Source organism: Typopeltis vanoorti, chromosome 24 (assembly GCF_054136105.1).
Source record: "Typopeltis vanoorti isolate ZY-2024b chromosome 24, IOZ_Tvanoo_1.0, whole genome shotgun sequence".
Taxonomy (NCBI): Eukaryota; Metazoa; Arthropoda; class Arachnida; order Uropygi; family Thelyphonidae; genus Typopeltis; species Typopeltis vanoorti.
In genome coordinates, this window is record NC_143572.1 from 41,345,085 (window position 1) to 41,361,652 (window position 16,568).

Sequence of the window (16,568 nt, forward strand, 5' to 3'; positions counted from 1 at the left end):
GTAAGCCAACCGGCAAGAACAGGTCACTTCATATACTCTCTGTGCCTGGACGTGTTGATCTTTAGTAAGACTATTTTTTCTGAAGTGCTTCTCACATAGGGGATGATGACAGTATTACTAAAATATTTCTGAAGAAAAGGATGAGAACTGGGAGAAAGGATTGATTTTTTTTTTTATATATCTATCTCTTATATATATATATATATATATATATATATAAGAAGGGGCAGTGTATATGATTAAATTCTACTGTAAGAGGACTCATTGAAACAAAAGGTTATAGGCTCTTCTGGTTAGTGTTTTAATGATACCATATTGTTGAAAGGGTGGGCCAATGTGGGTGGGCTTCCTGTAGACTGAAAAGGACAGATTACCATTGGGTAGGAATGTTACCAAATTGTCTAGAAAGGATAAACTATTACTAGTTTCTTCTTCCATGGTAAACTAGATTCCAAGGTGAAGATATTGAGATGAGAAAGGAAAGAATCTAAATGTGTTAGAAATATTCAAAAAATTAAATAATATTTTTAATCCTTTCTAAGTGCTGTTTCACTCCATTAAGATGCTAACATGAGTTTTTCCCAGCACTTAAGCCTTAACACAGATGTCGAACATCTAATAAGTTTTGCATAACATAGCACTATATTAAGGATAGCACTATATTAAGGATATAATCAAACTGTGCAATTTGGAGTGGATTCCAAATATAAATTGTAATAAAAGATCCCATTATCAAATTTCATCCAAATTCATGAATCAGTCTGGGAGGGTCAAGTTTGTAAAGATGAATTCACTCATAATGAAGTAGAGGTAACTAGTCTATTACAGAACCTCAATGTCAATACATCTGTGGGATTGGATGGTATACCAGGCCACTTGGTGTCGCACTGATTAGATCGTCGGCTTGTCGAGAGCTCCTGAAAAGATTAGTAGTATTTTGTGTTAACATTAGATATTTTACTAGAATTTTAAGTAGTATTGTTTGCTTTTTGTTTCTTCGTGTGTCTGTGCAATTTTTGCGCGTTTTCTATTATTTTAATTATCATTTTTAAGAAAAGATAGCGTACACATGGCACCGATAAAGAAAAAAATGGCGGCCAGGTCGCCATGTTTGTTTAAGAGTTTTGATGTAAACAAATTTATGCAATGTGCTATCTGTGAGATGTATGCCTTGCGAAGAGCAGTGGGAGTCTGGTTAGAAAGTGATAGTGGAGTTAATATGTGTAGAAAGTGTATAGAGAATGAGGACTTCAAGCGTGTTTCGTGTGATATCGTTAACGATAGTCAGAATGTAGAAAATGGCGGTGTGCTAGAGAATTGCGTGGTAGTGCCAGATAGGTGTGAGAGCATTGCTGAAAGTGTAAATGAAAGTAGAAACACAGAAAGAATGGATGATTTGACGATAATGAAAATGGTTAGATAAATGCGAGTAGCGAAATTGCCTGTTTGAATGGTGCGATACACAGAGCTAAAAGACAACTGGAGCGTATGGAAAAATGTGTGTTGAACGTACTGACAAATAACTGGCGGAAGTCTGTGACGGCAAATAATAGAATGTTTGTAAACGTCAATAAAATGAAGGAGCGAGTGCTGTATGGGGATTCGCTATTAAGAGGCATAATAATTGAGAGTTTAATGAAGTCGTACCAGCCAGGGGTGCGAACATAAAGGACGTCAGCGAATCTATTCGACTGCAAAAACAGAGGGTGAAAGAGATGATAATCGTGGCAGGAACGAATGATTTGAAAGAGGACAAAATGGAATTGATAGAGGATGTGAGTGAGTTGTTTGAGGTAGCAAAAGAGAAGAGAGAGAGAGAGAGTTAGGATGGCGAGTATCTTACCACGGTATGACAGCGAAGTGTTTAGAAGGAGGGCCATAATTGCCAATGACTTTATGCATGGGTTATGCATGGAGAGTGGTGTGGAATTTGTGGATGTGTGGAATGAGTTCGATGGGCGAAAGGACTTATATAAGATGGATGGGTTACATTTGAATGGAGTTGGTGTACGGAGACTTGAAAGAGTGTTGATGAATGATGTGGAAGTGGATGTACAGACTCAGGGAAACTAGATTTATTAAGAGGGGGGAGTAGATATGCAGACTTTAGGGGGGCAGTTAAGTGTATGAATGAGTATATTATGCCCGAGCGAGTACGACGGACAACAAATCAGAATGGGATAGTTAGTATAAGGCATCAAAGTAGGGATGGGACAAATGGGCTTCTGCGATTCATGTACACTAATGCCAGGAGTATTAGGAACAAGAAGGAAGAGTTTTTGGCCATGGTTAGCACTTCCAGGCCACAGGTTGTCGGTATTAGTGAAACATGGCTGACAGAAGATGATAAAGCTAGTGGGATTGAATGCGACGGGTATAGCGTGTTCAGGAGTGACAGGGTGAATAAAAAGGGGGAGAGGAGTGTTATTGATGATAGCTGATGAGCTTCAGCCAAGGAATATAGAAGATGAACTGCAGGATGGGGAAAAAAGCACATTTGAGGCTGTTTGGTGTGAGATAGAATCTAGCAGAACAAAATATACAATTGGGTGCTGCTATAGACCAGGTGATGGAGTGGATGGTGGGGATAGTATGCATAAGCAAATAGAAGAAATGAGTGGAAGGAGGGTAATTATTATGGGTGATTTCAATTATGGTAACATTGATTGGAAAGAGGAGAGGGCACATGGGAGGAAGGAATTGGATTTTATGCGGTTATTAAGGGACAACTATCCGACAGCATGTATTGGAAAATACCAGGGGGCAGAGAGTGCTGGACCTAGTAATTGCTACTGAGAATGTGGCTGTAACGAACATGACCATGTTGCCACCAATTGGTGAGAGTGACCATAAGGTCATGACTTGGGAGGTGGCTAAAGGAGTTGAATTTACAATTAAGACAGGGTACATGTGGAATTACCTGGCTGGTAAGTATGACAAGCTCAGGTGTGTGCTTGGCTCAATGCCATGGCATGTAAAACTGCAAGGGCTGGATGTTGATAGTGCATGGGAGGTGGTTAAGAACTGTTTGCAGGAGGCAATGGTTGACTGTATACCAAGAGTCCGAATAATAAATCAAGTAGGGGTTAAATGGATGAATAACACTATTAAGCTTGAGCTGCAAAAAAAGAAACAATTGTGGAGGGAATTTAAGGAGAAGGGTGACCATCAGGCGCAGGAACAGTATAAAGCTCAGGCCAGGATGGTAACAAGGGTGGTAAGAAAAGCAAAAGCAGATTACGAAAGGAAATTGGCCACGCAGGCTAAAGAGAATCCCAAACAGTTTTTTCAATGTTGCAAGTAAAAGGAAAAATGCTCATGGTAGAATGATCTTAAAAAATGCTGAGGGTAGGGAGGTAACCGAATCAGTCGATATTGTGGAATTACTGAGCGAGCACTTTGCAAGAGTATATCATCCAGGTGGTGACTTTGCAGGAATGGAAGAACCAACAGCTTATACTGGAATTGTGATGAATGAAGTAGAGATAACTAGTCTATTACAGAACCTCAATGTCAATACATCTGTGGGATTGGATAGTATACCAGCTTGTGTCGTACATGAAGCGGCCAAAGAATTGTCAGTGCCCTTGACCATTTTGTTTTATTTGAGCCTCAGGACTGGGTCAGTCCCAAGGGGGTGGAAAGAGGGGAAAATAGTTCCACTGCACAAAGGTGGTTCCAAGGCTGCTGTTGAAAATTACCGGCCAATCAGCATAACAGGAATCATTATCAAAGTCTTAGAGAAAATAGTCAAGAGGAAAATACAAGATTGGATAGAAGAAAATGGGATACTGTATCGGGGACAGCATGGTTTTGTGAAGGGTAGGTCATGCCTCAGTAACTTGCTCATGTATTATAACACAGTGACGGCTGAACTGGATAAGGGTAATGGGTTTACAGTGATTCTACTGGACCTTGCTAAGGCCTTTGACAGGATACCACATGGAATTCTAATCAGTAAATTGCAGCATATGGGAATGGACATAGGGTTGGTGAGATGGGTAGGAGGGTGGTTGACGGAGAGATATCGGAGAGTGGTTTACTCAGGAGTAGAGTTCACAAGACGGCCTGTGACTATTGGTGTGCCACAAGGATCTGTTCTTGGACCACTGCTGTTTAATTTGTTCATAAATGATATAGGAAAGGATCTGAGAGGAACAGTTCATTTGTTTGCGGATGATGCGAAGTTGGGTAGGGCAATAGTGAATGCAGATTGCATCAAAATTTTGCAGGATGATTTGGATAGATTGGAGGTCTGGGCTAAGGAAAATGGATGTCAATTTAATGTGGCAAAATGTAAGGTTATGCATTTTGGGGTAAAAAGATTGGCGGCAGTTTACTGCATTGGTGGAACCGCGCTCCAGGAAATTGATGAGGCACGAGATTGAGGAGTGTTGGTGGATAAGGAATTGAAATTTAGGGGACACATTGCAAAAGTGGCCAAATCAGCTCATCAAATCACTTGGTTGCTGAAGAATACGTTGACAAGCAGAGACAAGCAGGTTATTGTTCCCATCTCGACTACTGTGTTCAGATTTGGTTACCTAGGTTTCTTCTTGATGGGGAGGAGGTGGAGAGGATCCAGAGGCGAGTGACCAAGATGATAGCAGGTCTGTGGAATGAACCGTATGAGAAGGTTGAGGATTTGTGGGTTGGAAAAATTGGTTGATAGGCGGAGGAGGGGAGATATGATTGAGACATTCAAATTACTGAAGGGTTTCTATAAAATTAATTCAGAAGATATTTTTGAGAACAGGGCTGGTTGTGGGAGGACTAGGGGACATCCATGGAAACTGGGCAAAAGTGTGGTTAGTAAAGGTGTTAGAGCTGGGTTCTTTACTTTTAGAGTAGTGAATGAGTGGAATGCACTCCCTGAGTCTGTGGTGGATGCTGTGACAGTGAATGAGTTTAAGGCGAGGTATGATAGATACTGTGTGAATGTCGAATAGTTGTGATGAATACGATTTGGGGCCTCCCTCGATGAGTCTAATGACTCCCTGGAGTTGCCCGTAATAATAACACTTAAAAATCAAAAAATTTATATTTAAAACTAAATTAATGCTTACCTTGTGCTTCACTCTGATGTTCTAAAAATAGTTTTCTTAAATCTTTTACCAATTCCTTACATGAACGTAAAAGTTCTTCAGTAATTTTACTTGCTGCCATTACAATGAAAAAAAAAAAATTAACTAATATTTAATAATGTTACTAATGATAACAAAAATCATCAATAGAGAATTAGAATGAAAGTCAAGATATCAACTGTTCAAATTTAATGCTAATCTTTATTATTCACATCTGAATATAAAAAAGGTATTATATATGGAAAAGTCTTTTACTATATTTAAGATTTATATTCAAATTTCTTATTACTTTGGATTCATTCACTCCCTCTCTCTCTCTCACACACACACACACACACACACACACACACACACACACACACACACACACACACAAAATGATAAACTTTTCAATGTGTAACATGAACTTAACTGAGGATCAAGGATACTCAAACAGTATTTTCTTTATTAATGACATTCCATACAAAAAGAATTTTCCATTACTGAATTAGTGTTTGCCCAGTTTCCAGAATTATATCATAGCTGCATGAATCAGAACCAAAAGTTTATAAGTGGGTTTGGTAAAAGGCTATTAGTCCTAAACCCAATCTCTATCAATGACATTCAGGACTATTTAATACCAGACAGATAAATGAACCCAGTCTTAATGCCAAGTGCAAATAACATGATAGAGTTTATTTTTAATATTTATCTAATCTACTCACAAAAAATCAGACCTATAGCACATTCAGTGCAATGCAACGTGTGGGCAAGAAGGTAAACAGGAGGAATTTTGTCACCTCTCCCAAAAAACCTGAAGGATATAGAGTGTGGGTAAATCAGCATGGGAGGCCTTCCAAAGAACAGAGATAGATGGTATGAAAGCTGAGAGGCTGGTTCAGCAAGTTTGGAGCCAGACTGTAAATGGGCACTGACCAGCAGCTATGCTTGTTCTCAGTTTTGTAAGAGTTAGGGAATGATAGTAGCCAGTTCAGCAGAGCATTGTTCATGAAAGTGCCAGGATAAGTTAGGTGTTGAAAGTACCTTCCCAAGTAGAGAAGATGTTTTACTCCTTCTCACATTTGATAATGTGAAAGGGAGTAAAGCATGATATTACTTACAGGAAACAAGATAAAACAGTGTTTTGATTTTTGATAGCAATGATAGTCAAAGATAATCAGCAAAACTGGATAATCTGAGGTTATAATGGTCATAATGTCACTGAATACAAGCGGAAGAATGTGGCCAAGAGCACAAGAGTTCTGGGTTATTCCAGCATTGCTAGAAAAATTTGATGACAGGAAACCTTCCACCAAGAACATGCAATGAGCAACCTGAGAGGAAACTGGTGATCCAATCACAAAGAGTAAGAAACCATAAAAATATACCATAGAAACCACAAAAATGCAGCTTGGTATGAAGGCCTCAAATGCTTTTTCTTAAGTATTCTGCAAATGACCAGGTTCTTCTATTAGTAGCAAAAACTTTTCTTCCACTCTCTTCTGAGCCTTCTCTTTTCAAGGTTGTGTACCTGTCTCCATTCAGAATGTCATCTAGCATTGTTTTCCTTACTCTTCCTCTGGGGTTTTTTTCCATCTATTTTTCCTTTGATGGCATCTCTGATGATTCCATTTCCTCTCAGAATATGTCCGATCCAGTTTCCTTTTCTTCTTTTTATCCTCTTTAACAGATTTCTTTCTTCTTCTACTCTTTTTAAATGCTAGAGACAGTCAAATGTCTTGGAATATCAAGGAGTTCAAACTTTTCCATGTCCTATGTCTAAAGGTCTGCTGTAAGAGGAAAGCAGCCCTATCCACACTGGTGATCAAATTATCTTATATCCAAGTAATGAAGAAGCTAATGACTTATTACTTTCAAGAATATGATCTTGAGGGTAATAGGATAAGAATTTGATGGCAGACTTATCTTTCTTTTCAGGAACAGGCTGAATAAAACTTCTAATCTGTTTGGTAGATGCCAGATGAATATAACAGCTTATATATGTAATATAGTACAGATGGTAATTCTGGAGCACAAGATTTTATCACAGTTGGCAAGAAAACTAGACAAGGAAAATTAGACTTATTAGTATCAAGACTACTGAGAATTTTTCTCATATCCTTCTGATGGAATAGATCAGGAGGCATAGTGTGTGTAGTTCTTAGTATAGTAAGAAGAGATTTGCCTTGGTTGTCTAAGAGTTAAGGAAATGCCAAGAACTATTGCTTTGTCTTTGAGCGATGGTATACCAGATTGTCAGAGATAGATGTGAAAGAAAGGGCAGAAGTTGTGTGTGTGAGAGAGAGAGAGGGGGGGGCATTAGCAAAGGATCAGATGCCTCAACTGCCATATGCACAGGAAGCAACTTTTTTTGTATTTGGTCCCACATGAAGCCTGTTTTGGATTTGATTTCTTATGCATGTTTCAAGCTACAGTGGAGGCTAAGTGAGAAAATTGAGGTAACATGAGATTTCATCAAAGATAAAATTTTTATGCTGAAATTTTATCTTTGATTACTTGCCACATTTGTTAGAAAAGAGAACTAGAGTACATTAAATCAGCTATTTTTTCGATTAAAAAACAGCCACGTGAAAGCGCCATGCCTAGTGTGCGAAGTAAAGATGGTGGCAACAAAGGCCAACCATGGAAGATTACCTCTAGTCCCATGAGCGTAGCATCGCCAACAAACCAAATGACATCACGAAGTGCCACAGCTATGAAACCGAAGTTAAAGAAAGAAAAAAAGGTATATTGTGCGATTTCTGTTGCAACTGGCTGCATACTTCCTGGCAAAAATAGATGAATCGGCGAAAAAGTTTTTCACCGATCTCAACCAGCCCTACTTCTGTACAATGTGCCTACCTTCCGTAAAACAGCTACTAAACCTAGGCAAGAGAGTTTAAAACCTTGAACAACAGCTTAATACTATGATAGATACTTTCTCCTCCAAAATCAGAAAGTTGGAAACTAAGCTCAAGATATACAACAACCAGCGCCCAATCGCAAGTGCACCCATACCAGCTAACGAACTTCATTAACTAATCACATCTATGGTACACAAGTCACTTGAGGCCAAAAATAGGAGACTCAACATCATTATCCTGAACTTTCCGACAGAAAACGATTAATCCTTAAAAGAAGACGTAAACAAAAGAAAGGACGGAACGAACTTTCCACGTCTCGTGAAAGTGACCTGCGACACACCAAACACATCCAAATTTATAACTGTGATAAACAAGCTAAAGGACATTTTTCCCTAGTCACGCATACGTGCTCAATCCGATTTAACCTTTGCCCAGAGAGAACAAAGACACCAATCCCAAAGACAACCAGAAGAAAAACGCCAAAATGGAGACAACAGTTGGATGATAGACTACAAACAAACCAAACTAGGGCAAAAACCAAGTGACTCCACTAGTAGCCACCAAGGAGCCAGTATGCAGGCACTGCATAGGAAACATCCAAGATCCTTGTAGCCAAATCCATGTCTCACAGAACCTTGCATATCCACTTCAACATTCGTGGCTTCAATTCCAACCTTAATAGCATCCACTACCATCTTCAGTCTGCCAAACCCCACATACTCTTTTTAACAGAAACTCAAATCTCACCTTCCCCAAGCACTATCCATCTCAACCACCCTAACTATACACTATTAAACTCCTTTCGACAACACAAGAGTAGTTTGGTATTATAACAGTGCCAAACGGGACAATCTCCAAGACTATTATGCTACATTCTCATGGTTGGATTATTGCTTCCGGTCTTCCAGTCCAAACATATGCATCGAACGTATCACCAAAATAATCTTCACTGGCATGAAAATATACATTCTTCACACTACTCTGAACTGCCATCCCCTAACTAAACCTTGGTTCTCCAAAAGATGTGCCAAGGTGGTACAAATGAAAAATCAGGCATACCATAACTGGCTCAAATCAAGAACCTAGTCCTCTTTCAATGCCTATACTAAAGCCCAAAACAGATGCAAGAAAATTATCAATGCTTCTAAAACAGAATTAGAACGGGCAAAAAGCAGGAAGCTTGCAACGTCCGAATGGCAACCATGCCTTTTGGTCTCTTGCCAAGGCAATTGGTCATAATTTTTGCCCTACACTACTCCCACCTATATCATACCCAGATGGTTCACAATTGCAACATCACCCACAGAAAAAAGCTAACCTCCTGGCTTCACAATTTGCCTCCAATGAACACATAACTGACAATGGCAATGCACTCCAGCCATTCCAACTGCCCAGCATGCAATGCCCCCAGTATCCTTTTGCCAAAAAGATACCGTACACCTGTTGTCTAAATTAGACACAAAAAAGTCTCCTGGCCCTGATGGCATTCCTCCAATTGTCCTGAAAGTCTGCGCAATGGAACTAACTCCTATCCTATTCCATCTGTACACATTCTCTTACTCCGCTGGTATATATCCCAAAGCCTGGAAACTGGCCCATATTCAACCCATTCCTAAAAAGGGTGACAAATCACTGCCATCTAACTACTGCCCTATCTCACTCCCTTCAGTCCTATCTAAAGTGATGGAGAAAACCAACTCTCAACTCCTACTCTACCTTGAAGGTGCCCAACTATTAAGTGACCACCAGTACGGATTCCGTCAAAGCCGATAAAAAGGAGATCTACTCTCATATATCACCCATCGCTGGACAAATACCATGGAGAAATTTGGAAAATCTAAAGTAGTTGCACTTGATATCTCTAAAGCCTTTGACCAGTTCTGGCACAAAGGTTTACTAAGCAAACTCCCATCATTTGGACTGTCTCAGGACTTCTGCAGATGGATTGCCAGCTTCCTGTCTGGACAAACACTATGTGTGATGGTAGATGGCTCCCTATCCTCTCACCATCCAACTAATGCTGGAGTCCCACAAGGTTCACTTCTCTCACCAACCCTCTTCCTTCTATATATCAATGACTTACTTCAGTTGACCTCTAACCCAACACAATTTTGCAGACGATAATGCATTACACTCCTCCCTCTCATTTGACAAACCCTACTCTACACAACTCACTCCAAACCACAGAACATCAATCACCACCACTGCCCTTAATTCTGATCTCCAAGCCATCCTCCAATGGGGCCCAGATAACTTCGTCAACTTCAACGCTAGTAAAACCCAGTTCTGTCTTATTTCTCACAAAAAATAACCATTTTCCCCCAACATTGTGTTTGATAGCACTCAAATTCTCAGACAAGATAAGATCTCTCTTCTCAGAATTACCCTGACCCCAAGCCTCTCCTAGCATAAACACATCACAACCATTGCATCCTCAGCTTCCAAAAAACTAGGTTCTCTCTTTTGCTCAAGACACTACTTCACCTCTAAACAGCTGCTAACATTATATACATCTCAATCTGACCAGCTATCAAATACTGCTCTCACATTTGGAGTGGAGCTCCTAAAAGCTCCCTTAAAATGCTTGACTCAATACAGAGGAGAGCAATTAGATTGATAATTGACCCATCTCTCACCAATTCACTCCCTCTCACTTTCACATTAACGCTTGGTCTCTGCGATTTGTATAGTCTATAAATATTTCCATGGAAAATGTTAATCCGAAACAGCATCATGGCCCATTGAAACAGCTGCCGCCCAACATCCTTTCACAGTACACCTTAAAACCCACAAAACAAGTTTATTTTCTTCCTTCATCCCTGTTACTGCAGTACTCTCTATATCTTGGGATATAGATCTTCCCCCTGACGTATATCCCAAGGAATACAACATACAGGCTTTTAAATCAAATGTAAACAAGTTTCTCCTTTCCCAACCCACTACCCATATATGGTACTAACGTACTATAGGTTGACCAGCCAACTTCTCGTATATGTGTCCAACATAAAAAAATAAAATAAAATAAAATAAAATAGATAGATAGATACTGAGGAGGGGTTGCAGTGTAGTGGGAGACAAAGACCATGAAAAAGAGGTATAAAAATCACAGAGATCATTCCAACTGGAACCATTTCAGTGCCACAAAATACAATGCTGATATTAGATCAATATCAGAATAAAAGATCAATCTATAAAAATAAAAAAAAGATAGAAAAAGGCCAAGCAAATATTACAGTATTTAGAGGGAGGACTGGTTAAGAAAAGTCCATAATATTGGTAGAGTAGCAAAGATGATCTGATATTCTGTTTGGCAGGTGAACAACTTGAGTCAGATAATGACTGACAGAAAATAATTTAGCTTTCCTTCCAGCTTGATCCATGAAGCTACAGAAGGAGAGTCAGTGTCAGTTATAAACATTAAAGTCTCCAAGGAAAACAATCTCACACTTTAGGTAATTAAAATGCATGAAATCAACTTTCAGCAAAAGAGGTTAGCATAGTCATCTGAATTAGGAGAAAAGTAAAAGCATGGAGCCTAGAGACTCATCACAGGAGATCTAAATCAATCATCATACACACAAATCCTATCATAGATCACAAATCCTATCATAGATCACAAATCCTCCTTGAATCCATTCATTATCAGGGAACTAGCAATGAATTCTGGCAAACCATTCCACTCGCTCACCACTCTCCATGCAAAAAAATCTGTTCCGCACACCCCTACTAACCATACTCTTACACAACTTCCATGGATGGCCCTTAGTTCTCCGACTATTTGTCACATACTAAAAAGTTTCACTTGCATCAATTTCATAAAAAACTCTTTTAATACCTTAAGTTTCTATCATGTCTCCTCTTTTCCACCAATCGGCTAAACGTTGTAACCCACAAACCTTCAATCTATTCTTGTAGGGAGCATTCCACAGACCTGTCATTTTGGTCACCCATCTCTGAATCTTTTCAACCACCTTCTGGTCCCCAAGAAACCCAGATGACCAAACCTATGCACAGTAGTCAAGAAGTGGCCAAATCATAGCTTTATAAAGAGGGATAATACCTTCCTTAATCTTTACTGGTTAGTGTGTTTTTCAACATCCAAGTAATCCGTTGAGCTATTTCACCTGCAAACCAATACCATCAATATGATACACCATATGCAACTTTTTTTGACCCAAAGTACATAACCTTACACTTTGCAACATTAAATTGACAATCATTATTCTTTGCTCACAATGCAAATTTATCCGAATCATCCTGCAGGATATCTACATCATCCCTATCAACTATTGCTATAGTTTTGCATCATCAGCAAACAACTGAATATCCCCTCTTAAATCTTTTCCTTTGTCATTGATATACAAATTCAAGAGTAGTGGCACTAGTACTAAATCCTGAGGTACTCCACTAGTCATCATCATTCTACTAGACTCAACTCTACTCTACCATATGCTACTCTGTGTCTGTCTGACAGCCATCCTTCTATCCATGCTACTAGCCTCATATCCATTTCCATCCTCTCCAGCTTTTTAATAATTTTCTATGCGGTATTCTGTCAAATGCCTTGGCAAAGTCGAGCAGTATCATGGTGTAGTAGCCATTACCTCTATCCAATTCTGCTGTCACTTTATTATAATATGTGAATAAGTTGCTAAGACAGGACCTACCTTTTACAAAGCATTGCTGCCCACTATAGAGTGTGCATTCCTATCCCACGATTGTTGTATTTTATCTTTCACCAACTTTTCCGATACTTGAATAACCACTCCCAAAATATTAATTGGTCTGTAGTTTGCTACCTCTGTCTTAGAGTCACCTTTATGCAATGGTACTATCTTACCCTCTTTCCACTCCCTTGACCCTACTAGAGCTGAGACTTAGATTAAACAACTTCGTCAGAGGCAATGCCAATTCTCTTGAGCAATCACATAGTACATGAGCTGAATGCCATCCAGTCCCACTGCTGTGTTTACATTCATATTTTTTATATGTTGAACACCTCCAGTTCATCTACCTCAATGTTGATATGCATTTCTATAACATCAGCAATTGTAAAATTGCCACCTGGATGATACACTTTGCAAAATGATCACTCGGCAACAACCATTTCTTTTGGTTCAGTCACCTTCATATTATGGGCATTGTCTAAAGTCATTCTTCCATAGTAATTTTTCATATTACTTGCTATATAATGAAAAAAACTCTTTTGGGTTTACTTTAGCCTGTTCGTCCTTCTTTATCATACTAGTCACCCTTCTCATGAAGGGTGACTAGTATGATCAAGACAGATCAACACTGCATGATCACATACGACCATGACCATGCAGTCTTGTTCTGGCAACTTCCCAGAACAAGACTGCATGGTCACTCTCCCCAATTAGAGGCAGAGTGTCTGCCTTGGTTATTGATACATATTATAATGCTACTATCAGATTCAACACCCTCAAACTCCTTGTCCTTTCTATAATATATTTCATGTAATTATCCCTTAGCAACTGTATAAATCCTACTTCCATCTTGCCATGTCCCCATAGTTAAAGTCTCCCATAATAATTGTTTGACATACACTCATTGTGCTGATTTGCCGATAGACAACATCTTCTCATGGATCCCCCCCATCCCCCGGTCTATAGCAGCACCCAACAACTGTCCTATTTGCCTCTATCTCACACCAGACAACCTCAAATGAACCATCTCCCTCAGACTTAATATCCTCTTTAACTTTTAATTTTGTTGGTTGTAATTCTGCAGCTATCATCAGCAATACCCCACCTCCAATCCTCTTCCTTCTATCCTCTCTGAAAATACAATACCCTTTACATTCTATCCCTATATCATTTTAAGTCAACTGGGTCTCACTGATACCTATAATTTTTGGATAAGTCGAGCTTACCAATGCCAAAAACTCCTCACCCTTATTCTTGATACTTTTTGCATTTGTGTACATATATTTCAACATCCCTTTGTATCCCATAGTTACCAACTCATTTAAATTGGAGGCCTGTGAAATCCCATTCAGCATTCACAGGAGTGGCCAGACACATGCTCTATTTCACTCACCCCTATTATCTCGTTTCCCTGGTTTTGCACTACCACACTTTCACTAAACAGCACTAACTCCAAAACCATTTAAATGTAGTCCATCAGGCATATATAAGTACAAGTAATCCTCGTATAACGCAGATATTAGGTTCCATAGAAATGCACTGCTATATAAATCGCATTATGCAAGACTTAGATCACATAGAAAAAGTAGGGTTATGTTCCGAAATATATATTTTTTGATTATATAAATAGTAATGACACGCTCAACAAAATATATTTTTTATTTACTTCAGATAATTCATGTAAGTTAAGAAAGCAAACAATGAAACAAATACATAGTATAAACTTATAAATTTTACGTAAATTTCCTTGCACATAATGCATAAATGTTTTAAGCAAAATAAAATAAAGTGCGCATTTTAATCATCATCACTCTCTTCAAAACTAACGTTTCTTAGATGTTCTTTATTTAAGAGTGGCCAGACATCGTCATCACTTGAAATCTCTCAGAAATCATTTGTATAATTCTCATTGCATACTTTGACTGATTATCAAGAAGTCGGTAATAAGACCTTGCTTACCACTACGCAAGTTTTTTTTTTTTTTTTTTTTTTTTATTAAGTTCATGATATTGGAGCTAAACAAATATCCAATTGTCTCGAAAATTTTCCACAGCACTCCATTGAGGGATCATTATCCATAAAATAAATTCCTAACTCATTTGCCAAGTCCAATCCTTCTGCTGATTTCTTTAAACTGAATTCTTTAACAGATTCATCACAATTAGAATATTCAGCAGAACCTTTTCCACCTATCAACCAATTTCCGCAACCCACAAATCTTCAACCTGTTTTCATAAGGTTCATTCCATACCCCTGTTATCATCTTGGTCACTTGTCTCTGGATCCTCTCCTCCCCATCAAGAAGAAACCTAGGTGACTATATCTGGGGACAGTAATCAAGATGGGGTCTTATCAAGGCTCGATACAGAGGAACAATAACTTGTTTGTCTCTGCATGTTAAAGTATTTTTCAGAAGCCAAGTGATTTGATGAGCTGATTTAGCCACTTTTGCTATGTGCCTCCTAAACTTCAACTCCCTATCCGCCAACACTCCCAAATTCCTGGCCTCAATCTCCTGTAGTACAGTTCCACCAATGTGATATACTGCTGCTAATCTTTTCACCCCAAAATGCATAACCTTACATTTTGCCACATTAAATTGACAGCCATTCTCCTTAGCCCATACCTCCAATCTATCCAAATCATCCTGAAAAAATTTGACATCTTCTGCATTCGCTATTGCCCTACCCAACTTAGCATCATCAGCGAACAAATGAACCATTCCTCTCAGATCCTTCCCTATATCGTTAATGAACAAATTAAACAGCATTGGTCCAAGAACAGAACCCTGCAGTACACCACTAGTCACAGGGCCATCTTTTTGACTCTACTCCTGAGTAAACTACTCTCTGGTATCTCTCCATCAACCACCCTCCTATTCATCTCACCGATCCTATATCCATTCCCATATGTTGCAGTTTACGGATTAGACTTCCATATGGTATCCTGTCAAAGGCCTTAGCCATGTCCAGCAGTATTCAGTTCAGCCTTCACTGTGGTATAAAACCTGAGCAAGTTACTGAGGCATGATCTACCCCTTCACAAAACCATGCTGCCCCCCCATACAGTATCTATACGGTAAACAATTGACGTACATGCTAAAGGACATTTCCCCTAATATAAATTCACTACTTATAACTACATGTGCAATACAGGCAGATGCAAATTTAACGAAGATAAAATTTAATTTTTAATCTGCAAGATGAAAAATATATGAAAAGATAAAGGGTTACTACAATTTGTAGACAGTTTTTATCGAAACCACATTGCACGAGGGTTACCTGTACTTTCATCCATCAAGCTCACTCCTTAGATCAGTAAACTGCACACCATTCCTCCTGCACAATCTTCTCGTTGACAATCATGGCCCTTCTTCTCAGTTCTATCCTATCACACAGCGGCAACAGACAATCTTTACTTTCTTGCTCTTCATTTTCACTTCTACTAACAATTCTTTCATATCTTCTCTTATTGCATATTTCTCACCTTTCAAATCACTTGTACCAGCTAATACAATCAACCTGTTCGCTCCATTCTTCTGCATACTTACAGCATCACTAACATCCTTTATCTTTGCACCTGGAAAACATGCTTTCATCACTTTCTCATTAAGTAAGTGGCCAGACACATGCTTGATTTCAAATTCACCTCTTATGTCTCAAAATGTTGGTGAAATGGAAGTCCTTTTTATTGGATGAAATGAATACTTGGGCTTTTTTTTTGGGGGGGGGGGTATTTTTTTCAATTTTTTTTTGTTGCATTGTTAATATTTTTGTTTTGTGGGCACCTCTATAGAGTCTTCAAAATGAACAATCATTCACACATTACCTGTCATACCTCTGATATTCATTCATTGACAAAGCACTCAAGACTACTTCTTGCAGCTACCATTCCATTTAGTCACTATTTCCCAAATAAAAAAATGCAGTCCTCACACCTTAACATCTAGGAGATATCACTTCTTATGTAAGAAA

The 16,568-nt window shown here is 38.8% G+C and overlaps 1 protein-coding gene across 1 annotated transcript in view; it reads right to left on the reverse strand.

Annotated features, from left to right (window-relative positions):
• LOC150093127 (motile sperm domain-containing protein 2-like) overlaps window positions 1-16,568 on the reverse strand; it is a 227,228-nt gene that overhangs the window by 158,676 nt on the left and 51,984 nt on the right. The window contains exon 2 of the mRNA XM_090414158.1: window positions 5,067-5,159. Within this exon, the coding sequence (XP_090270284.1) occupies window positions 5,067-5,159 (93 nt within the window). The remainder of the gene's footprint in view (window positions 1-5,066; window positions 5,160-16,568) is intronic.